General features: G+C 38.4%; 1 protein-coding gene across 1 annotated transcript in view; it reads right to left on the reverse strand.

Annotated features, from left to right (window-relative positions):
• The window catches only part of HSD17B4 (hydroxysteroid 17-beta dehydrogenase 4), a 68243-nt gene that overhangs the window by 36768 nt on the left and 5637 nt on the right, over positions 1 to 25838 (reverse strand). The window contains exons 3-11 of the mRNA XM_083354055.1: positions 14177 to 14284; positions 12411 to 12470; positions 11673 to 11694; positions 11525 to 11571; positions 11342 to 11426; positions 8339 to 8526; positions 8135 to 8226; positions 7342 to 7366; positions 6620 to 6748 (exon numbers count right to left, since the gene is read on the reverse strand). Of these exons, the coding sequence (XP_083210181.1) occupies positions 6620 to 6748; positions 7342 to 7366; positions 8135 to 8226; positions 8339 to 8526; positions 11342 to 11426; positions 11525 to 11571; positions 11673 to 11694; positions 12411 to 12470; positions 14177 to 14284 (756 nt within the window). The remainder of the gene's footprint in view (positions 1 to 6619; positions 6749 to 7341; positions 7367 to 8134; positions 8227 to 8338; positions 8527 to 11341; positions 11427 to 11524; positions 11572 to 11672; positions 11695 to 12410; positions 12471 to 14176; positions 14285 to 25838) is intronic.

Consider the following 25838-nt stretch of genomic DNA (forward strand, 5'->3'; position numbering starts at 1 on the left):
TGTAGGGCTTTGTATGTCATCACTAGCACCTTGAATTTCACCCGGAAGGCAACTGGAAGCCAGTGCAGCTCACGGAGCAGAGGTGTAATATGGGAGTATCGGGAGACCCCCAAAAGCACTCGTGCAGATGCACTCTGCACCAGCTGGTGTAAGAATATTTAGATATAGATTGTACATACAGATTGTATTTCTTAGCCAATGCTGTCACAATGAGTGACAGATTGTTCTTCAGTTTGGTTTAATCCTATACTTTGTTCATATTGTTTGTGCAAAGTGAAATAAAGTAGGGGTTCAACGTGATCAATCATAATATCTGTTTCAAAGCTCTATCCTGTTTCTTTACCTTGCACAAATGGTTACGGGGAGTTTTTGTCTTAAAAGTTTTTGAAGTAAGTAACACTGGGTCTGTTTGGTACCAGAGAAGAGAATGTCATTGCAGAAAGGAAAAAAACAAAAACAAAACACTGTTCATCTGTGTCTAGCTACCATCTAGCTACTTAAAAAGCTATCCACCTTCGTACATGATGTCTTTATGGTATACTCATTCCCTGTTATCTCTGTATCTCATTTTAACTCAAAAGTTCAGCATGACCTTCTAACTGAACACAATAAGTAGTTAAAACATGGCAGGTTGACAAATAAACATAAGAGCTAACAGAATTTCATTCCCAAATCTGAGCCAACACAACATAATCGGCTAGTCTTAAGATATCACAGACTCCACATAAGCATATATCCAGATTAAATGTTATAGTAACTTATTACATTAATTATTCAATTGTTTAATAGTATTTTTTGGACAAAGATGCTATAATTATCTAGCAAAAAAAAAACACCACACAAAACATTGACATATTATTAAGGCTTATAATCATTTTATTAAGGTTATTACAAAAAGAAATCATTTTTGAAATGATACAACACTCAACTTTTCACGTTTGTTAATCTCAGTAAAATGAAATTTTAGATTATGTGCATTCAGAAACTAAATAACTGCATACCATTTTGAGCCATAGTTTATAATTCTATAAAGGATGGTTAGTACAGTCTATGCTTAGCACTTTTCTGGGGAAAACAGTATCACAGTTAATACCAGGCCCAAATTTGGGGATTTAGTGAACCAGAAGAATTAGAAGTGATCCAGAAATGGCCCAGAATAAATTCATAAATTCAATATTAGCCCTACCTTCATGTATACCAATAGCAATGTTGGGATTAGAAATGGGCCTTCCATCAATAAATATAAGGGTAAAGAAAGCAATAATTTTATATTACAGGAATATAATATTATAGGAATATGCCTGATGGTGATTTGGCACAACAGTGCCTTCACAAAAAAATTAATGGTAACAGATGGATAAATTGGTGTCTAAAACTACTCTCACAATTCTCACTAGATCAAGGAACTTCTGAGTGATATAATTTAACATACATTATTGAAAAATTATATAGTTTTTAAAGATTTTAGACAAGATAGAAAGTAGGTGTGAAAGCTTAAGTGAGATTGTTGTTGTTGTTGTTAGCTGCGAAGTCGTGTCCGACTCATCGCGACCCTATGGACAACATTCCTCCAGGCCTTCCTGTCTTCTACCATCTTCTGGAGTCCATTTAAGCTCACGCCTACTGCTTCAGTGACTCCATCCAGCCACCTCATTCTCTGTCGTCCCCTTCTTCTATTGCCCTCAATCTTTCCCAGCATTAGGCTCTTCTCCAGTGAGTCCTTCCTTCTCATTAGGTGGCCAAAGTATTTGAGTTTTAGCTTCAGGATCTGGCCTTCTAAAGAGCAGTCAGGATTGATCTCCTCTAGGACTGACCGGTTTGATTGCCTTGCAGTCCAAGGGACTCGCAGGAGTCTTCTCCAGCACCAGAGTTCAAAGGCCTCAATTCTTTGGCGCTCAGCCTTTCTTATGGTCCAACTTTCACTGCCATACATTGCAACTGGGAAGACCATAGCCTTGACTATACGCACTTTTGTTGACAGGGTGATGTCTCTGCTTTTTAGTGTGCTGTCTAGATTTGCCATGGCTTTCCTTCCCAGGAGCAAGCGTCTTTTAATTTCTTGGCTACAGTCCCCATCTGCAGTGATCTTGGAGCCCAGGAAAACAAAATCTGTCACTACCTCCATTTCTTCCCCATCTATTTGCCAGGAATTGAGAGGGCCAGATGCCATGATCTTGGTTTTCTTAATGTTAAGTTTCAATCCAAGTTTTGCACTCTCCTTCTTCACCCGCAACAAGAGGCTCTTTAGTTCTTCTTGACTTTCTGCCATTAGAGTGGTATCATCTGCGTATCTTAGGTTGTTGATATTTCTTCCAGCAATCTTAATTCCAACTTTTGATTCATCTAGCCCTGCCTTTCTCATGATGTGCTCTGCATATAAGTTAAATAGGCAGGGCGACAGTATACAGCCTTGCCGGACTCCTTTCCCAATTTTGAACCAATCAGTGGTTCCGTGTCCAGTTCTCACTGTTGCTTCTTGACCCACATATAGGTTTAAAGAAGGACAAGGAATGTCATACTATTTAGTCTCCTACATCCCTGAGAGAAGCCTTTACAGAACTCTGTTTTCAAACAATGCCAACAGTTTATTTGGATGAAAGACAAAAAGGTTAACCAATTACACACCACTTTATGCATGTGTAATAACTTACAGGTGGAAGATTTGACCTACTGCAAACTTTATCAGGAGCACAGATTCACTCTTGTTAATCCAAGTGAATCAATCTGATGAAGACAAATATAACAAAGCAAATTTCATTGTTTACAATGGCTGCAAGGAAGATGCGAAAGGACAACTTGGCAAATAGTACTATTAATATTAGAGAGCATGTATTGAATGGCTGAAATTTTACATGTATTTTGCTAAAACCTATAGTTGCAAATAAATACAACTCTAGCTAATCCTTACAAATGATAGGTAAAAGCTTATGTTAATTAGTATTTTTGTACAATTATATATAATGGTTTGGTATATAACAGCTTTTCAGAACATTAATTTACTTACATTAATGCTGTAATAGTTTTTAATAAAACTAGGATAGCTTTAATTTGCAGATATAAAGGAATATAGCCTTCAATTTTAATGTAAATACTCTAATTAGTTTTCCTTACTTCAATGTGTTCAGGCATTAAGGGAGAAAGTTTTTTTTAATTGTCTAATTTTCTAATGCTCTAACACAGAAAAACTAAATAGTCTCTCAGGTATGTGTAGCATTTTTCCCTTCCTCTTTTATTTTATTTTTATTTTTATTTTATTTAGATTTATATACCGCCCTTTCCCGAAGGGCGGTATATAAATTCTCACAGGTGAAGATTGAGAAGTTGGGCTCTCACCCAAAAAACATGCAAAATGCGATTTAGTAGAAAACTAAAAGGCACATTATACATAATAAGCTATTTTCTTATTGATGTGTCAAAATCAAAAAGAATAATGCAAAGCAAAACTAATAATTTTTGTATAAGATACCATGACTTGTCAGACTCAGAGTTGATTATATGCCATGAACTCTTAGCAATCTGTCTCTAATCTTGAAACACTTGCATATTTACCTAAGATACCTATTTATCATACATAGGTAGCAATGGTCTGTGACATATTGTCCTATCTGGAGACTACCTGGATTTGCTAGAAAGGACATGGAGATGGGGAAATGTGCTTGAAATTGCTCTTTTCTGTGTTAAGTAGAGCTCAAAAACATAGGAAGCAACCTTACATTAACTCAGATCATTCATAAATTTAACCCAATACTGTCCACACTTACAGCAAGGATTTTTAAGGATTTGGGACACATCTAGATCCAAATCTTGGAACCTATAAAGAGACCTTACTGCATGCAAAGCATGTGTTGCATTCCTGAACTATTGCTCATCTATTTAGAAATAAATTATGTACCCAAAATATTTATTTGAAACTAAGATATGGAGATAAAAGGAGTGCCACATCTTTGCACCTCGATATGCCTTTCTCCCCTAATTCTTCCAATAATTAGTACCTGTAGTACGTGCTTAGGCTTATTTATTCAAATTGTCCCGGAAACATAACCTGGACCTAATTTCCAGCATTCAATCCACATAATTAGGTGCATAATAAATGCCAAATGATCAGTCCTAAAATAAGGTTGTAGTTAGTTTTTTAAAAAAATCAATCAATTAAAAAGTCTTTTCATGGCCATAGCCATTCCCAATCACATTAAAATTGATTTTCACTGTTAAATAATGAAGGTAGGATTATTGAATTGACAGTCAATTAACAGGAATTTCTCAACTATCATTTTGATTCCTTTGAAAAAGGAAGAGTAGGTGATCCTTTTGAATAATGTATATGCCTATCATTTTATTGATCTGTTGTTGGAATTATATACCTAAAATGTATATCAATCTATATGAATTGATAAATGATTAAGCATATATTTCCACATAGACCCATCTGATTAGCTTGTTGCCAACAATTTATGTAGCATCAATACAACTTAACTCCCAAGAGTCTTACAACTAGACTACTGTCATTCCTCAGGAAACAAACTTAAAAAAATGTGCTTTATAACTTGCTGTTTAACTCAGTAAACTCCTATGACAGAGAAATAAATTTCATCTCTTTTGTAATGTAATATATTTGTATACAGCATGATGGGAAATTTTTGGATTATATGCAGTTGTCTAATTTTAAAAGCTGAATTTCCTTTGAAACCTGCTAATTTTAAACAAATAAAATACTACTAAATCTTACATTCCCACAAGGTATACCAAACTAGTTTTGTACATTGCAACTGCAGCAAGGATATTTTACTTTTGGTATTAAAAAGTATATGTAGATAGTTGTGCAGAAGAATGTTTAAATAGGTTGTCAGAATATGCCTCAATGTTTAAAATAACTGCATTTGAAAAATAATCTGATCTAAAATTTAATTCAATTTGCAAATGATTTATGGATTATAATGCCATTTATGGGATTGCACCACTTCTTAAAATTTGGGCTCTTTTAACCTAAAATATTATAATTTTCAATTACCTGATAATTTAAGTTACAACTCACAAAAACATACGCTTCTTAATAGCAGTAGTCAGAAAATATGTTATTAAACTCCTCCTAATGTTGGTTGCCATAAATTAACATGTTTCGCCCTTTTCACTCAATACAGATCTTTCATTCTTCAGATAGAAATTACTGTAATTCTTTATTTTCATGATTTATACCAGGCTAAATACTGCCATTGGTATGTATGTTCTAATGGAATTTGAACAATGATCTGCACATTTAATAATAGCATAAGATATTAAATTGTGTAAAAGTAATGAAATATTGAAAGATATTCAAATTCTTGGATTTAAATATCCCAAATCTCAAGCAATTATTAAATTCTAATGAATTCAGTCTTATTTAATTCAATGATTTGTACATAATTCATTTTATTTCTGCTTCCTGCTTTTTTCCTTGTTTGTTCCTTGTTTTTTTCTTACTTTCTTAAAAATCTTTGAAAACAATATTATAGTAATAATAAAAGGAAATCAAATTTTTGAAACACTTCCATTCCTACCTTTAATTAATCTGGATTCTTCAATTCCTTAAAATATTTTCAGTCTCATGCTAGCTTCTAGCTTATTTTGTAAGAAGGAATTTAAATTGCTTTAAAACGACTCTCTACCCACAACTCACACCAAATTGGATTTTGGAATGTAAAAGATTTTATATAAATGCTGTCTTAAAATCAAAAACATCAACAGACCCCAATCAATTTACTTTGACTGCACTGGACATAATTTAACTATTTTCTATCACACTCTGAAGTGAAAACCCAAGCTCTTTGACCTTTAATCATTTTTTAGCAAATAATAAACTTTTGTTTAACAGCACCCAAGAGTACAACTGCAAAAGATTATAGATTGCTATTAGACTTCGAAGATGAACTGAAGAAAATATGTGACGATCGACTGAGGAAAAAACATGGATTTCAGTTTGGAAGATTAAAGTTAGTAGCAAAAACAGAAGAAATGCTTCAGAGATGGTACCTCACTTAGAATGTATATTGCCCTTGTCCGAACATATGAGAATTTGACAACTTTATCTTGCCACGCATATACACAAAAAGGCACATTTTATGGTGATTTTGTACTATCTTATAGACGTTTTCATAAAGCTGAAAAAAAATGACTTATCAAGCAAAGTGCAAAACACAGACTTTGAAATATGTGTAACACAAACAACAAAACATTAAGCAGCAAAGTGTTAAATGTGTTTTTCTTAACAGCAACAAGTTATAGTCCAGACCTGGAACTAAATCAAAGTAGACTAAAGTTTTGGGATGAAACTTTGTATTTTAGCCTTTATGGAAAAGGTAATTTATAAATTAGTAGCATTAATGAAAGAAAATGGAAACATTTTATGCAAATTGGTATGACTTTATCTACTTACACAAAAATTTATGACATCTTAAATTTTTTAAAAATTTTGGGGAAAATGAAATATTATGGAAAAAAGTTTATTTTCTAAAGCTATATGGAGGACATAAGTAGATGAATACACACACAAAAACACACACACAAAATATTAAAATAAAAATAAATCATTATGCACTTTTATTTTTACATACTGTAGTATGTAATGAATTTAAATAGCTTGTACCTCCAATATCTTTAGGTTTTTGGGCATTATCAAAATTACAGATCTTTTCCCAATTATGTTCCACAATTTCTGGTGACATTGGGTGGTTCTTCTGCCTGACAACAGCTCCCAGGGATCTCTCCCAGCGTACTAAGAAAATAACAATCAGAAAGGGTATTAAACTCCAATTAAAAATAGTTATTCAGGTGTAACTGCATCACTAGTTTCTTTTATACATGTTAGATTTTTCTGATCAAAACAAAGAATGGATTATCTTCCCTGCTGGTAGCAAACTAGAATTTAGCATATTGTGTAATTCTTGAGGACTTTGAATAAGAGCATTTATTCCAGTCTGAATATATGAACCTGCTGCAGTTTCTCTTGATTTGTTATCAACATATTGTTTGGAGTTGGAGACCAAAACCATTTTGACAGCTAAGAATAGAAATGGCAGAATTACAAAAAAGTTGAGGATCCCAGTGAATTTAAAGCAAAAGTAACTGCATTTACCAACTATCTATGATTAATCTCTTTAACCAAACCAAATAAATAAATCAACAAAATCCAATCCTAATATAGTAAGAAAGAGAATAAGGGCAGGAAACTCAGATGGAAAATCTCTGAAATTATCCTCAAATTCTACTATTAAAATGAAATGACTTAATGTTATATCCTAATTTAGTTTGGATTTTGTGTCGAATTCAGAGTCTTTAAGACTAGACCAAATGAGCAAGAAGACTTACATTTTCCAATCCAGCCAGCTCCAACCTGCAACATACATTTTAAAAATCAATATAATTTACAAAGAAAATTGAAAATGAAGAGTGGAAAGCAAATTATGTGGGAGTGGTTCCCATTTAATCACAACAGATTAGTTCCAATAGGTCAAAATGTGCATTTTACTTTTTACTTCCATACGAAGCTGATTCTTATAAAAGGCACTATGATTAGATTTAGTTCAAACCAACCAATACATGACCAGCTTTAAACAAGGCTGGGCATTAGCTTCTTATATTACAAGGCATTGTTCCGATTTTTGTGTCCTGTCTCCTCAGTTTCTCCCACATAACAAGTCAGTCAAATATTGTTTAGGTTCTGAGCATGCTCATTCTCACAGGTTTTAGTATTTAAGATTATTTTTTAAAGATTTTCATATTTCTGCAAAAAGTGGGATTATTGCAACTCAACTAATATTTCTCTCTTCCCTGTGGTCCTTGCCATTTTGACTGTGAATGTAGTGAATTGGAGTATCGAATTAGAATACATGAAGGATGAGGCCATCAAAGGAGTTCTTTCTTCTTACAGCAGTTATTACCCAAGGTTCAACATGTGTTCGAATCTTTTCAATATACTTTTCACCAGTTTGATCAAACATTTGATTGCAAATCCATTGTTGTTTTTCAATTTCAACATGATATTAACATGATTACTGCATGGATTTGAATTATGAAAATAAGGGAGAGGGAGAGGGAAAGAGAAGGAAAACATGATGGATGCAAGAAACATTGCTGAGAAAGGACAATGCATGGATATTACCTCAAACAGTCCACTGGTCTCTTGACATCTTTCATGACAAAGCCAAAGGACAAGAGGAGCCACATATTCTGGTTTGAAGGCTTCCACCATAGCTAGGGAAAATGAAATTTATACAAAACAGGCCTCAGGAGTAGAGAACAGAAGAGATATTTTACCATATACTCTGGCTAATTTGTTGAGAATATTTGTATATTGTATATTTACCTGGAGGCATAACAGTTTGCGTCAACCTGGAGCCTGCTGTGGGAGCAATTGTGTTGCAGTGGATGTTGTACTTCTTGCCTTCAATTGCAAGTGTGTTTGCCAGACCCAAAAGGCCAAGTTTGGCAGCACTGTAATTAGCCTGGCCAAAGTTCCCATATATTCCAGCACCTGAGGAAGTCATGATTATTCTTGAAAATAAACAGTAAGAAATTGTGGGATTAGAACACAGCAACAAAAAGTCTGATGGAAGATTGAAGGAGAATCCCATCAGTAAGAGCAATAGAATTAGGTGGTACTACATGAAAAAACATCTGGCTCAATTCATTAACCTCTCTATAAAAAGCAGCAAAATAATGTAAAAGTTTTGCTGATTAGACAACATTGTCGTTTAACAAACTCTTAGAAGTGCCAATGAACATTTGCTAAATAGAACATAAGCTGTTTTCAATATATTCTCTTATTCTGCATTAGGCTTCATAAAAAATATCGAAGTAGCTGTGTTTAAGGAACCCATTGAGCATGTTACTGTGACTACCGTCAGACAACATTTAATCCAATATCTCTGAAGAGCTGATATGCGTGGAGTGACTACAAAGGTTATATTTCATAACTACTGAATATAGACATAGGCCCTAGTTGAGTCACAGAGCTTTATTGCAAATAAATTTGCTTTCAGAACATGTTGTTGGTAATGAAAACTAGTTGAATGTAGAAGAAAACAACATCAAAGAGTTGCAAGAAAAAAAGTCACATTCTTTATTTAGCGATAACTTACAGAAAACAGTTTATAAAAGGAATAAGCAAAAATGAATGCAGAAAAATTAAAAACAGAGTAAACAACTCTTTTGTAATGTGATCATTATTTCTAAACTTATCCTATTTAAATGTGATTAAGTGCAATTAATGACACAGATGCAATTGGAAAAAGCCTCTTTTCCTGAAAAGATATTCAATTTTAGATTAAATCTTTCAAAATTTAAAGCAGTCAAATTATTCAGAGAACTAGCATTTCCCACAAACAGCAGGAGTAGCTTTCAGTCCTTACTGAGAGCTATTCTTATTATTTTGGTGAAATACTTGTTAACGATGTTTTGGCTTTGGGGATAATGGGAAAAAACCCTATTTAAAAACAGCTTCCAATGTGTATCATATACGTGTTTCCCTGAAAATAAGACCAGTCTTTTTTTTTTTTTGCCTCCAAAAGAGGCACTAGGTCTAATTTTAAGGGGATGTCTTATCCTCTTACCTCAGGACTGCCACAGCCAGGCCTCCCACGGCCCGACACCTCTTGCACCACCGCCTGACCTCTGCGGCCGCTCACGCTGGAGGCCACGTGGTACATCGCGTTTGTGCCCCACTCGGGGCAGGAAGCAATGTGGCACATCATGCTGTGGCATGTGTGAGTGGCAGCACTGACGCAACACACATGGCCTCCTGCCATGAGTGGTGGCACCATCAAGATGCAAATGGCCTGCTAAGAGTGGCAGCACCGGCACAACTAACCACCTGACCTCCTGCCATGAGCAGCCGCCAGCAACCAGAAGTAGTAGCCTGGGCTGCTGTTGCCGCTGCCACAAGGCGAAGCAGGTGTTGGGGCGTGGGAGGCCTGGCTGCGGCGGCCCTGAGGTAAACAGGTGCATAGGTTTGTGGGGCAGCTCCATCCCCTACTCCCACCCTAGCTTGATTTTTACATGTGCGCCTTGCCCCCCTCTTGTACAAACATATGGTGGGATGAGTGGGCAGAGTCTTAACTAGGGCTTATTTTGGAGGTAGGGCTTATATTATTTATTTATTTATTTATTTACTTACTTACTTACTTACTTACTTACTTAAATTTATATGCCGCCCTTCTCCCTAAGGACTCAGGGCAGCTCACAACAATAAAAATTTAAAAAGAACAAACAGAAAGAAAATTTAAAAAGAATTAAACTAGTAAATACAATGATAACATGACAATTTAAAACCCAGTAAAACCTAATTAAAATACGTAGTCAGTCCAGACCCGCTTGTTGAAACAACCAAGTCTTCAGGTCACGACGGAAGGACCGCAGCTCCAGAGGTAGTTCGTTCCAAAGGGTCGGCGCGCCCACAGAGAAGGCTCTCCCCCTGGGGGCCGCCAACCGGCATTGCCTGGCAGACGGCACCCTGAGGAGGCCGATTCTGTGGGAGCGAACGGGGCGATGGGAGGTTGACAATGGCAGCAGGTGGTCTCGCAAATACCCCGGGCCTAAGCCATGTACGGCTTTAAAGGTTATTACCAGCACCTTGAAACGCACTCGGAGCGCAACCGGAAGCCAATGCAGCTCGCGCAGGAGTGGTGTAACATGGGAGTACCAACATACTCCCATAAGCATATTAGGCACAAACATAAAAGTTAAACTAGGTCTTCCGGGAAAACATAGGTAGCACTTCCAGAATTCAGCATCTCCATTGCCATCATCTCCAACTTGTGGATTTCAGCCATGGCTAATCATAATTTCCATGGTGTCATAAAAGAACAGAACAGGTTGTGCTCTGGGCTTCCAATTAAACACTATTGCGAATGGTACCACTGTGGCAGACCTCTAATTACTTTTCCAACCTACTGCAATACCCAGTAAGAAACTATCCATGGTAAATTCTCGTCTACTATCCCAACTTTAGGATGCAGTTGGAAATCTTAGGCAAAATTTCTAGATTCAGTTGCAGCAGCTACAACATGGGAAATGAAGTTTATATGGCCGTAGGAATAATTATAAAGAATGCAGTTTCTTCAGCACTGTTTATATTAGTAATTATATTGCTGCTTTTTGTTAAAAAGAAATCTAATAATATTCTGATATATATTACTGTTTGGTTGTTTGTAGAAAATAAGGGGTATACTAGATATAGTTTTACATGATGAAGATTTTTTGAGAAATATATGTTTATACAGTATAATCACCAGCCACTTTTTCTGTGACTAATCTAGACAGTCTTGGACTGATCAGTATATACATTTGGTGAGAAAACATGTCTACTTACCTTCCAAATTTCTGATTTTTCATATGGTTCCATGCAGCTCGGGTTACCAGAAAGGATCCCCTCAAATGAACTTTGTGAATTATATCTAGAAACAATTCAACATTGATTATATCTATTCATTAAATACATTAAGAACATAATATGTTTATTTAAAAAATGGACTGTGGTACATAATCAACTTACCCCAGTCTTCGTCACTGATCCTAGAAAATGAACGGTCCCTCAAGATACTACATGTCAAAAAGGAAAAAAGAAGAGGAAAATTATCATAAACTGAATCAAAAATATTCCAGTGTATTGGAAAAAGAAAATAACATTCAGATCAACTTACCCAGCATTATTGATCAGAATATCTGTAAATTAAATTCATAAAAAAATATTAAGAAACAAAGTTAGTTATTCTTGCTTCTGACATGAAGGATAACATTAACATACCATTTGCATTTAATTTTGTCCTTACCAAAATCGATAAAGGAAATAGAATTTCAGAATTATTGTGGCTGTAAAAGACTGCCAAACACCTTTGACACTGCCTGTAGGACTGAACTATGATAATCTCCTAAGGAGCAAAAATGAACTCAGATATAGATAGGGACCCTCTGTATATTTTGTAGAATGAATTTAATGGTTTCAAAATTCTGGGCAAGTGTAGCAGGAAGTCATTTGCTTGCTTTCTGCAATAAGTTAAACAGGCTTAACAGCCTCATTGTAATTCAAATGCATTTCTGTATCTTTATGAAGTAACATTTGTAAAATAAGGATAAAGAAACACGCTGATGCATGCTATAATAACTATTTGCTGGTACAGCAAGTCCACGTTTCAGGACACCATTCCATTTAGCATAAATATGCAGCGCTGCTAGTGGGGAAAAAGATCTTATCTAGAAGAATAATCATAACAGATTTTGCATGTGTGTAGCTTACAGTGAAAAAGTGAAAACTCTTATGAGGATTCTTTATTGTTGCTTTGTTTCCATAGCTGCTCCATTTTTTCATGAAACAATACAGAATAATGGTAAGGAGTCCAGCTAATCTAATCCCACAAACTATGCCTCTATTTGAAATATACCTATTTTTCCAAAAGCATCCAGAGTGGCTTGCACAAGCTTCTCACCGGCTTCCACTGAATCTGAGGGGGGGGGGGGGGGAAACCAACAGGAAAGAAAGAAACACAGAGATCAGAATCTATTGAAATGACGGAGATCCTAGCACAATGGGAGGGAACATGAAATGATAACAGAATGTAATCTTGAGGGAATATTCTGTACAAATATTTTCTTTCATAAGCAAGTTATTCATTGGTATGCACTAACCAATGATAGCAAGTTCATGACAGATAAAGATAGAAGTTGTTCCTATGACTGCAGCTATTGAAATCTTTCAGCTGTATTCATAATTCCCTGAGGTACAACTAACAAAAGTGGGTAGCTATGGTTAGAAAAACAGGTTCCACATGGGAAAGAAATACTGAATTGGATTCTAAATGTTCTTTTTTTATGAATAGGGGAATTTAGGTTTGGGCATAAAAGCCAATATCCTCACTTCCCAGTTATGTCCCTATCTCCCCAAAATATCCTACCCAAAGAGATGCCTTTCAGGAATGACTGCAAAAATAGGTACATGGGTCTGCTTATGGTAGCACTAGATGCAATAAATCTGCAAATGATTGTATCCAAGTTTTCTTATGGTCAGAAAAAACAAGGATTGTAAATGACATTTGGAAAAGCTTGAATATGAAATTAGGAGAATGCGGTTACTCTTAAATGATGAAATGAATTTTTCGACATCACACATCATACAGTGGCACATAATATTCCTAGAGGGGAGATTGTAACAACTCACTTGCATAGTATATTTATCGTGTGCGAAGTTTAAGTGTGCACTATTATTTCTTTAACCACACAAAACTCTGGGAAGTATAATAAATATATACAAATTAAAGAATATACTATTCTTCCCCAAAGATCCCCAAGCTTTTAAAATAGGGATATCAGTTTTACCTGGATTTTATTTCACGTAATGCATCTATATAATATATATTTCAAAACCAAACACCACAACGCATGAATAAGAATTTAATAGGCAGTGAACCATCAGTGGTCTGATGGGTTAGGGTTGGGGTTTTAATATGTTTTAATACTGTTTTAACTGGGCTAAATATTTAATCGTTTTTTAACTTTTGTATTCTGCTTTTTTATATTTATTGCCCTGTACACCGCCCTGAGTCCTTCGGGAGAAGGGCGGTATAAAAATATAATTAAATTAAATTAAATTAAATTAAAATTTTAAAATGAATGGAATTATGGATCATGGCTCAATATTATACAGCAGGGGTCGTCATCCCCTGGTCAGTGGATCAGCATCGGGCTGCAGCATGCCAGAAACCAGGCCACGAACAAGTGAAGCCCCATCTGCAGGATGCAGGCAGCAAACAAAACCACACCCCCTCTGATCCGTGGGAAAACCTCTCTCCACAGAACTGGCCTCTGGTGCCCAAAAGGTTGGAGGCCACTGCTATACAGTATATATATCTAACGTGGATTTACAATCACAAACAATCCTTGAATGCATTAAATATCATGAAATTCAAGGCACATCAGATCTTTTTCCGATTGGTGGCATGACCACTTTCTATTGAGTGGAATAATTTAGCATGAGACATCATTTAAAACTTCAAGGAACTTTCTGATTTTGTATTGATTATTATTTACAACAATCACCTCAATGATAGAATGGCAGATGCTTGTGTCCAGATCTGTAGCATGCACCATTGTAAAATTACAGCTGTTATTTATCTGCAGATATTTTCACTGGAATGGAGTGGGAGAAACATACCATAATTAGCTACTGCTTTTCCACCTTTGGCTCGTATTTCTTGTACAACTTTGTCAGCAGCTGAAGAACTCTTTCCATGTCCCTTGATGTCGCCTCCTAGATCATTCACTGTGACAGATGTAAAAAAGACAAAGAGAGACAGAGAAATTGAGTCCAACTAGTGCTTAGATAAAATAGCTGTCATATTCTGCAGTCTTCAGTGACCATTCGGGCATTGCCTCACTGGTATAGTGAAGATTTCATGCTGTAATGAATGTCAATGAAGATTCATAGTTCTCCAAGTAGCATTGTCTGGAAGTTGAGTGATGCCAACAGGATTTTTTTTCTTGTTGATTTAAAACATTTCAATGCTTACTCAAGGATATTAGAAGACTGAAGAAGCTATTTGAATAAGCAGTAAAACATTTCAAATCAACAAGAAAAGAGATCCAGTTGTTATAACTCAATTTCCAGATGCTGTAATGAATGTGTGAATTTCAGGCTTCAGGTTGGTGAGGCCAAGTGACAGACGTGCTAGCATCTCCTATGAAAGTGTGACAATAGTATAAGTAGTTGCCATCCTGCAGATAACTGAACTGAGTCTTTCTCAGAGTTTATGTTGAATATACTGTTAATATTGTTAATATCTTTCCACAAACTGCTATCTGAAGAGGTCTTTTTATTCTTGCAGCAGCTTTGCAGATATTAAGCAATTTAGCTTATCCAATCAACTGCTCTAAGTACTAAATACCATTTCCTGTGATTTATCAGTGATTTATCAGTTTCATTAATTTTAATGAGTGGCTTCTTCAAAAAAATATTATATATTTTTTTAAGACTCACATGGAAGCCTGAAAAAACTCTGGCTATTTTAATGAATACCAGAGTTCAGGTAGCCCTCAACTTACAATTGATCACCTAGCAACCATTTAAAGCAGACGTGTCAAACTTGCGACATTACGTGACATCGCACAACATATTGGGATGGTTTTGCAATTGCGGGCAATGGGGTGGGTGTGGCTTCTGGATGACGCATCCGGCCCGTGGGCCGGCAGTTTAACACCCCTGATTTAAAACTATGACATACCTCCCCATGGCTACATATGATCCAGATTTGAAATTCAACGGCTAGAAAGGCCCTCCCATTTTGGGTGCTCAGCAACCAGCCACCATTTACAGACATTTGCAGGATCCAGCAGTCACAATTTATATACTTTTTTTGCTGGAAACTGGCATTTACGTCTAGTTCCTGACAATTCATTGTGGACAATGAATTCACTTAATGGTCATGGTGATTCACTTCATGACCACCAAAAAAAGATTGGGTGTAGGCATATGGTGACCCACTTCATGATCAGGATGACTTAACAAATGTAATTACAGGTTTAATTACACTCATATGTGAAGGGCAACCTGTAGTGCTACATTTCTTTTATTTATTTTCTTTACTAACAGCTCAGCCCACCAGGTCAAAGAAGTCATTCTTTTCAACCAGGCCTCAGACCTAATTTATGTTTATACAGAGAGCGCTTACTGATTTATTTTTATAGTACAAACCTATAGCCCATTCAGATCAAAAGACTCTGAAGGGGTAAAATAAATTATACATTTTAAAAAGATTTTCAGAAAGAATATATAAAGACCATCTCATGCAACATGACAAGTTCAATCTTTCTTTCATGGAATAGGTGAAAATACTTTGAAGAATCTTGAGAAATCATCAAGTAATCCATATTTTTGATGAGTAGGGACACCATGGGAAAACATTTGTGAGAACAGTTGTGTGCTGGATGCACAATTAATGTAAGCTGTATACAAAAATGTGGACAAACCTTTTGTGGCAATAAGCACAAAAGTCACTGATTTTTTGAAAATGCTGATCAACCTTTGACAGAGCCAAGAATTTACTACTCCTTCACAAACTATTTTTAATCTAAAAAGCCATTCCAAAACATTGCATTTTTTCATGATGAATGGAGTGCTCTCTATCTAAATAATACAGAAAATTCCAAATTTAGCAATAATACCAGAAAATAATTCATCTAAAAGAACAGTTCAAGATAGAACAAAGTATATTAACAAAATCTGTTTTTATGAAGCAGCATCTCCCCCATGTGGTCAAACCTAAAAATGTTTTAACCAGAAAAATATGTTTAATCATTTATTTGGATGACAGACTATATTCAAAATACACAGAATACATTTTAGTCACCAGGAGTTGAGCTTGATTCAAGTGAGTCTTTATGTTTCAATTTGCAGTACATTTAAAGGAACCACTTGGGGGGAGGGGGGAAACTGACTTCAAAATCAACTATTTTACATTTCCAGCATTACTTTATTTCAACTAGATCAGGGGTCTTCAAACTTGGCCCTTTTATGACTTGTGGACTTCAACTCCCAGAATTCCTCAGCCAGCAAAGCTGGCTGAGGAATTCTGGGAGTTGAAGTCCACAAGTCATAAAAGGGCCAAGTTTGAAGACCCCTGAACTAGATATTGCATTTTTTTAAAAAATTGCCTTCATTTTCTTTACTAGCTATTCTTCCTTTTGCTTCCAATAAGATACAGACTATTCATGACGAGAGGCCGTTTAGCGATTAAAGCATCAGGCTAGAAATCAGAAGACTCTTTGAGTTCTAGTCCTATCTAGGCACAAAGATCTTGGGAAAATTAATTTCTTTTAGCCTTAGGAAGCAGGCAATGGCAAGCTATTTCTTAAATCTTGCCAAGAAAACTACAGGAACTTGTCCAGGCAGTTGCCAGGAGTCAGCACTGACTCCAAAGCCCCAATATAGCCATGAAATAGGCAGACATGTGCAATAATTTTTCTTCTATTTTATACTTTTGTTTCTTTTTTTATTCATTCTGCTTTGGCTAATGTTTATACTGGGGCATTATCAAGATGCAGGAAGGCTCAGCTTCTCTGGAGACAGGCCTGTCACTTCTTACCAAAGGGATGGGGGGGGGGGCTACGCAATGAACTGATGGTACTGAACTATCCATATATAACAACTTTCCCATTTGAAACCAAAGGTATTCATCCAGGTGCTTATATTTTGTCGTGATGGATTTCTTAACAAATCTTGTTAATGAAAACTCAGAAAACTTTGTTCCACAAAAATTCACTTTCACTCTTGCTCATTCTAAGAGTTCTGATCCTCACAAAAGCAACACAAGTAAACAAAACTGCTAATGGGCCAATACAAAGTTCATGAAAGCTACTGTGGAAACAAAAATAGCTTTATACAAATCGGATTTTTATTCAAAAAGAATGTTTGCATTCAATGTTTCTGGCAAAGGATTAGCATTTGTCTATAAAATTATCCTGCTTATATTTATATTCATATGCTGACTACAGCAGCTATATAAAACATTCAAAAATAAATATTTATGGTTATTTCAGTAACAGAAATGGAAAAATATTTTTTCCATTATTTAAAATACAGTTTTAAATCCTAAATACCGTAATTATTACGCTGCCCAACTTTGATTCTCCCAATAATTCTGTGCAGTTTATAGATTTTTAAAAACATCTAAAAAAAGGAAACAGCATCTATCCAATATGGGGCTTTCTTGCTGTAAAACACTTGTTTTATGTAACATTTATTGAGTATAAAATGATAAAGGCCTATTCCAACCCCTTTTAATTAACAGTATTTGTCAACCATGGCAACTCTGCTGACTGGGGAATTCTGGGAGTTGAAGTCCATACATCTTGAGGACTTGCTGAGGTTGAGAAAGAGACTTACAGAATAAAAACAAGAACTTGACACACCTATTAACTCAAATCAAAACCTAGTGTAATGAGGTGCTGTAGTCAAAACTGCTAAGACAATCAGACCTGGATCATATAGATTTGCAAGCTGAAACTGGGGGCACAAAGCCTAATTCAAGATTTCAGCATAATTTAATCTGCTTGTTGCCTGCATCCATCATCACAAGTTTATTCTAAAACAATGTTTCCTAATCTTGGCCACCTGAAGATGCGTGGACTTCAATTCCCAGAATTCCTCAGAGAGCCATGATGACTTCCTCACATCTTCAGGTGGCCAAGGTTGGGAAACACTGTTCTACAGGATGGTACAGGTCTGGTAAATTCAAAAGCTTTTTTTCCTGTTTATACAGGTAGTCCTCGACTTACGATCACCATTGAGCCCAAAATTTCTGTTGCTAAATGAGACAGTTGTTAAGTGAGTTTTGCCCCATTTTACAACCATTCTTGCCACAGTTAAGTGAATCACTGCAGATGTTAAATTAATAACATGATTGTTAAGTGAATCTGGCTTCCCCATTGACTTTGCTTGACAGAAGGTGACAATCACATGATCCCAGGACATAACTATTATAAATATGAGTCAGTTGCCAAGTGTCTGAATTTTGATCATGTGACAATGGAGATGCTGTAACAGTTGCTAAGTGTGAAAGACGGTCATAAGTTATTTTTTCAGTGCCTTTGGAACTTTGACCAGTTACTAAATGAAGACAGTTCTTCATTCATAAAATAGAACTCAAAGTGAACTCCAAATAGGGCTGAATTTGGTTGAAATCTAAAGCCCTGAAAAGACAAAAAGAAAACTTAGGTTTGTGCGAGTATGTGTACGTGGAAAAACACCCTTCACCCCCAAGTCTTGTTTCTATCTCACTGTAGGGTTGTGTTGGGGAACAAAAGTAAATTACTGTAGGCTTGCTGGCTGGTGCTCCAAACAAACAAACCAAGCAAAATCAATTCTTCACTTTGCTCCCTAACCACTCAAGTCAGGATGTCTGGGAATGGCTGCTTTGGGAAAAACCGGCAGAAGTGGGAAGAAGGACCAATGTACCCCAGCCAACTATAACAATCTTTGCTTGGTGGAGATGACCGCTGAAGGCCTAAAAAAGGGCAGAAGGTCACCTCTGCCTATGTAGCAGGAAGATTCCTAGTGAAATAATGGGATAGCTATTCTCTGTTTCCCAGGGCAAAGACAAGGTACTTGCACCAGGGCTTTACCTTACCCTGAAGCAATCCCCTCATGAGGCACTGCATCATCATATTCCTGATACTGAGGAGAAGCCACCTGCCTATCCTAAAGACACCAGTCTGGGCTTCTGCCACAAACTGCCTTTTGCTCCCAACAGCCTAACAAAAGAGACAAGTCTTCAGTTCACATCTTCACTGGAATTTGAAACTCCATTTTTATGGTTCTGTTGTCCTATGTTCAGTATGCTAGTGATGTCCAATTATACATTTCTACCCCTTGCGGGGAAAGTGATGCTGTTCAGATGCTAGCTCTGGGAGTAGAAGCTGTAAGACCCTGTATGGGGAAAAACTGGCTATGAATCGACGAAAGCAAGGTGGAGAGGTTGAAGGTTTCTGGCCACCTGGGGTCAGGAGAGTTGACATCTCAGATTTTGGACAAGGTAACACACATCTGGACAGACCTGCTTTAGAATTTGAGGGGCCCCCTAGAGTTGTGGCTCCAGCTACAAGAGGAGGCAGCTGTGGTCAGGGGGGTGAGGTGCTCCATTTGTGTTCATTCCTGGACCAGGAGGCCTTGTTCACAGTCATTCATGCCTTGTTCACCTCCAGTTTGGATTACTGCAACATGCTCCATAGGAGGTTCCCCTTGAAGACCATCTGGTTTCAAGTAGTCCATAATGCAGCAGCACATAGTTTTGACTGCTCTGTTTCACATGAGTCATCTCTGCTGCATGAGCTACAATAGGTCCCAGCTGCCTTCCAACTGCAATTCAAGGAGGTGGTTATAGCAATAGCACTTAGACTTATATACTGCTTCACAGTGCTTTACAGCCCTCTCTAAGCGGTTTACAGAGTCAGATGCCCCCAACAATCTGGGTTCTCATTTTACCAACCTCGGAAGGATGGAAGGCTGAGTCAACCTTGAGCCGGTCCGAATTGAATTGCTGAACTGCAGGCAGGCAGCAGAAGTAGCCTGCAATACTGCATTCTAATCACTGTGCCACCACCTTTAAAACCCTATATAGCACAGAGCCATGTTAATTGTGGGACCCCCCTCTCCCATAAAGGGTATCTGCCTGTTCAATTAAGCTAGATAGGGTGAGTGTGCCCCAAGTGCCTACCCTTAAAAGTTGCTACTGGATGAGACTTATGAAGCATGTCTCCTTGGTAGCCATTCAGTCTCTTGGAACACCTCCCATTGGATGAGTGTTACCCTGTCCCAAATCTAAGAAGGATCCCTTCCCTTTAAGCTTCTGGAGGATTGTGAAGCTAAGTTGGGGGTTGAGTGGTAGGCTGTTTCATGTGGCACCTGGAAGGGGGGGGGAGACAGTATTTTAATTTTTATAGTTTTTATGAATTGTTGTGAACTGCCTAGATCATGATGTGAGATAGGCAGCAAGATAAATCCTGAAAATAAATACATACCTGGAAGACCCACAACTGCCAATCATATTTTTTTACATCACAACAGTATACCTATTTGTTTGCTTGTATTTTCCCGTTTTCCATCAACAATAATCTGACATTTAACTAAATTGGCAGAAATGACAGCTTCTTACTGGAGGGTGATACATGCCAAATGGAAGACAAAATATAATTCCCTCTTTCCTTTGAGAACTGCCAGTGCCATTTCTATTACTGGGCACAACTGGAAACAATTTTCAGGCATAACATAATTGCCTCTTATGAGTGGAAAAATCCTGCCAAGGGATTTAACATTTTAATCTTATTCAACAACCAAAACCAAATATCAGTCTTGTAAATAATATTTAAAAAGCTGTCAGATAGGCAACCACGATGAAATGGTGAAAAAGCGGTTCTTTTGCAGAAGAGGTTATTTTATTTAGTTAGTTACCTTTTCACTTTTCATTCACTGGAGACTTTTGTATCAAAGTATGAAAAAGTTTTAAAGTTGAAGACCTGGGGCTAATAAACTATTCCTCATACAACCTTCATAATAATTTGAATTTCAGTTTAGCAATTTTGTTCTAAATAACAAAATATATAAATTTTCTTTTTTCCACACTGAGTTCTCAATGACCTGCTGAAGATCAACTACATATTTCCTGCTAGCTTAAGTCACACTGCATTTCTCATTTTCTGCTCTTTGAAAGGTGCAGGAGTTACAATCATTGTTACAATCAGAAACTGGTCAAATATCTTTCTAGGCACACTTACAAGTTTGTATTTTAAGTTTGGATTCATTTTTGCTACCTTTCTGTTTCTATATGGGAACAACCATAAATTCTTCCAATCACAGACACCCACTTCATAAGTAAAACACTACATTTTTAATATTTTTCCATTTAATACTTTCAAAATCAGTGTCACGTTTAATTTGTGTATGTATATGTATATATGTGAGAATGTATATATATATGTATGTATGTGTATATAAATATACACGATTTATTTTTCATCAATATTTTATTTGACATTAAAATTTACAGCAGGTGTATTTGGAAATTTAACCCATCTATTTGACACCTATATTACCAACAAATTTGGCTCCAAATTGCTTTTAAATGAACCAAGGTACACAGTCTTGCAAATGAGCAACTAAATAGTGGTGCTTAATTTATTTTCCATTACTGAATCCCTAAATTAGGTTCATCATAACATCCTATGGTAAGCACACTGGGCTAAATTAGGTTGCCAGTCTAATAATCTTTTCCATTACTGCTAAGCTGAATTCAAAAGATAACCCTATTAGTTAGTGGCTGAACTATCCAGCCACGATGTAATGGTTTGCCATTCATTCTAAATACCAGGTAATTTCAAACTATCATAATAATTCTTCTTTAAGTGGAAGTTGGAATCAGCCACTGTTAAATCCAGATGGTCAAAGTACCTACTTGGCTAATCCCAGATCTCTTTATTCAGAAATAATTCTCACTGAGATCAGTAACACATATTTCCCAGTTAGGATTACAGTGTTAATGTTGAAAAAGTACAGGGAATTACAAACTTATGTCACTAAAAGCAGATTTATGTATTTGTAGGAATTTTAGTAAACTGAGGGTTGTTGACATTCATTCTTTTGTAAAAGAAATTAAAAAATATTTAATTAATACCCGTGTTTCTCCAAAAATAAAACTGGTCTTTTTTTTTGCCTCCAAAAGAGCCATCAGGTCTTATTTTTGTGGGATGTCTTTTATATTTACCTCCGACACTAACAGCCCCGCCCAACTGGTCCACTTCTTCTGGGGCCGAAGGAGCAGCTTCATTTTGCAGTCAGGCCTTTCCGGAAGGCCTATGCAGACGAGTACAAGCTAGGTATTGAATCCATAGCTTGGTTCTCGGCTGCAGAGGTCTTGCAGAACCAAGCTATGGATTGAATCGGCTGAAATGGCCTTCTGGAAAGGCCTGTGACTGAGAAATGCAGGCCTGGCTGCAAAAGACGCTGCAGAAGTGTGCTGACAAGGAGAGGCTGGCAGCAAGGTAAGTGAGTGCAGGGCATGTGAGGCAGCTGCACCCCCCCCACCCTAGCTTGATTTTTAGGTGTGTGTCCTAAAACTAGGGCTTATTTTTGGGGTAGGCCCACCCCAAAAAATGAAGCTAGGCTTATTTTCAGGATAGGTCTTACTTTTGGGAAAACACGGTAATGCAACACAGATTGTTAAGTATCACTTAACGTTTCTGACAATTCTACTCTGTCAGCTGAGTAGTCTAAAAGATTACTCCCTCTAGCACAGCCTGGGAGAAAAAGTTAAAAGATACTTTGGATTTTCTTGATCAAAATCTAGAAATACTTGTTAAAAATTCAAAGATCACAAGTAATACCTGTGAAACTACACAGCCTGCATAGGACAAAGACCTTAGTGATATATTCTTTTTTCAAAACAATAAAACTAAGTGAAAAACATTTTTTTAAAAAAGAAATCAAAGTTATTGTTCAACTCTTGTTGAATTCAACTATTATTTAAGAGTTACTATTTGAACACACAATTCTAAATTGAAGTGAAAGAAGAAAATCTAATTTAGCTCCTTGGATATTACCTACTTGAATTTAATTTATTAATTTAATTTATTAATATTTCTATACCGCCCTTCTCCCGAAGGACTCAGGGCTGTGTACAGGGCAAGAATAAAACATAAAGTTACAAAAATTAAAAAGTAATTAAATACATGCCCATAAAAACAATAAATACATTAATAAAAACCCCAATAAAATGATAATAAAAACCCCAGCAATCCCACCCTCAGGCCAGGCCGGCTTGTTCGAACAGGTATGTTTTCAGATCACGGCGAAAGGAGCGAAGATCGGGCGCCGTCCGGAGCTCAACCGGTAACTGGTTCCATAAGTCCGGGGCGCCCACAGAGAAAGATCTCCCCCTGGGGGCCACCAATCTACATTCTCTGACCGGTGGCACCCTGAGGAGTCCCTCTCTGTGGGAACGCACAGGGCGGAGGGAAGTTGACGCTGGAAGCAGGTGTTCCCTAAGGTACTCCGGCCCCCTGCCATGTAGGGCTTTAAATACCATAACTAGTACATTGAATCTCACCCGGAAGACAACTGGCAGCCAATGCAGCTCACGGAGCAGAGGTGTGACATGGGAGTATCGGGAAACTCCCAACACAACTCTCGCGGCTGCATTCTGTGCCAGTTGGAGCTTCCGGGTGGTCCTCAAGGGCAGCCCCATGTAGAGAGCGTTGCAGTAGTCTAGTCGAGAGGTCACGAGCGCGTGAGTGACCGTGCATAGATCATCCCGGCTTAGATAGGGCCGCAACTGGCGCACCAGGCGAACCTGGGCGAAAGCCCCCCTAGTCACAGCTCCTATATGGTCTTCCAGGGTGAGCCGTGAATCTAGGAGGACTCCCAAGTTGCGAGCCCTATCTACAGGGGGTAATAATTCGCCCCCCATAGCGAGAGGTGGAATGTCCGAATAAACCCGGGATGAAGGTATGCAAAGCCACTCGGTCTTGTCGGGGTTGAGTTGAAGTCTGTTCCTCCCCATCCAGACCCGAACCGCCTCCAGGCAGCGGGACATCACGGTGAGGGCATCACTGGGGTGGTTTGGGGTCGAAAGGAAAAGCTGGGTATCATCAGCATACTGATGATACCCAACTCCAAAACCACGAATGATCTCACCCAGCGGTTTCATATAGATGTTCAACAGGAGAGGCGAGAGGACCGACCCCTGAGGAACTCCACAAATGAGAGACCTCGCGGTCGACCTCTGCCCTCCTGCCAACACCGACTGCGAGCGTCCCTGGAGATAGGAGAACCACTGCAAAACCGTGCCTCCCACTCCCAATCCCCTAAGACGCCGCAGCAAGATACCATGGTCGATGGTATCGAAAGCCGCTGAGAGGTCTAATAGGACCAGGACAGAGGAATGCCCCCTGTCCCGAGCCCTCCAGAGATCATTCACCAGCGCGACCAATGCCGTCTCCGTGCTGTACCCGGGCCTGAAACCCGATTGGTACGGGTCTAGATAATCCGCTTCATCCAGGACCAGAGGGAGCTGATGTGCCACCACACTCTCAACAACCTTCGCAAGAAAGCGAAGGTTGGAGACAGGACGAAAGTTGTTCAATATAGCTGGGTCCAAGGCAGGCTTCTTGAGGAGAGGCCTCACCACCGCCTCTTTCAAGATGGCGGGGAAGCTACCCTCACTCAAAGACGCCGATATAACTGCCTGGAACCAGCTACGTGTCCTCTCCCGGGCTGCATAAACCAGCCAGGAAGGGCACGGGTCCAAAAAACATGTGGTGGTGCTCAGCCTCCCCATGATCCTGTCCACTTCCTCCGGAGTCACAGAATCAAACTCCTCCCAGGTGATATCGACAAGACCACCCGTGTCCTGCTCGACAGACTCTGCCCAGTCAGAGTCCAGACCGGTCCGAATCCGAGCGATTTTGTCCGACAGATGCTGGTTAAACTCCTCGGCACGACCCTGCAAGGGATCCTCCCTCACCTCCTGATTCAGGAGTGAGCGAGTCACCCTAAACAGGGCGGCCGGGCGATTATCTGCGGACGCGATAAGGGTGGCGAAGTGGTTAGACCTCGCCTCCCTTATCGCAGCGAGATAAGACCTAGTATAGGTTCTTAGTCGCAATCGATCGGATTTGGATCGGCTGGATCTCCAACCGCTCTCTAGGCCCCGTCTCCGACGCTTCATCTCCCGGAGCTCCACGGAGAACCATGGGGCTCGACGGGATCTGCACCGGGTCAGGGGCCGCAGGGGTACAACTCGGTCAAGAGCCTCAGTGGCTGCCCTTTCCCAGGCTTCCACTAAGGCGTCTGCCGAGCTGTGAGCAAGGGAGGCAGGTGGGGACCCCAGCGCCGCCTGGAACCTCTGGGGATCCATTAAGCGTCTGGGGCGGTACCATTTGATAGGTTCCACACACCCACGGCGGGGGGTGGCAAAACGGAAGACCAGCCGCAGAAGATGATGATCGGTCCATGACAGGGGCATAACAATTGGCGAGCCCCCACCAAGATCATCTAACCACCGTCCAGATAAGAAAACTAGGTCAAGGGTGTGGCCTCCCTCATGAGTCGGTCCCGAAATTACTTGCGTCAGGTCCATGGCCGTCATGGAAGCCATGAACTCCCGAGCCAACTCAGATGATCCTCCCAGAGATGGTAGATTGAAGTCCCCCAAAACTATAATTTTCGGGAACTCAATCACCAACCCAGAGAGGACATCGAGAAGCTCAGGCAGGGCTGCTGCTGCGTGACTAGGCGAAAGGTACACCAGCAGCAAGCCCAACTGCGCACC

Source organism: Vipera ursinii (assembly GCF_947247035.1).
Source record: "Vipera ursinii genome assembly, chromosome: 2".
NCBI classification, from domain to species: Eukaryota; Metazoa; Chordata; class Lepidosauria; order Squamata; family Viperidae; genus Vipera; species Vipera ursinii.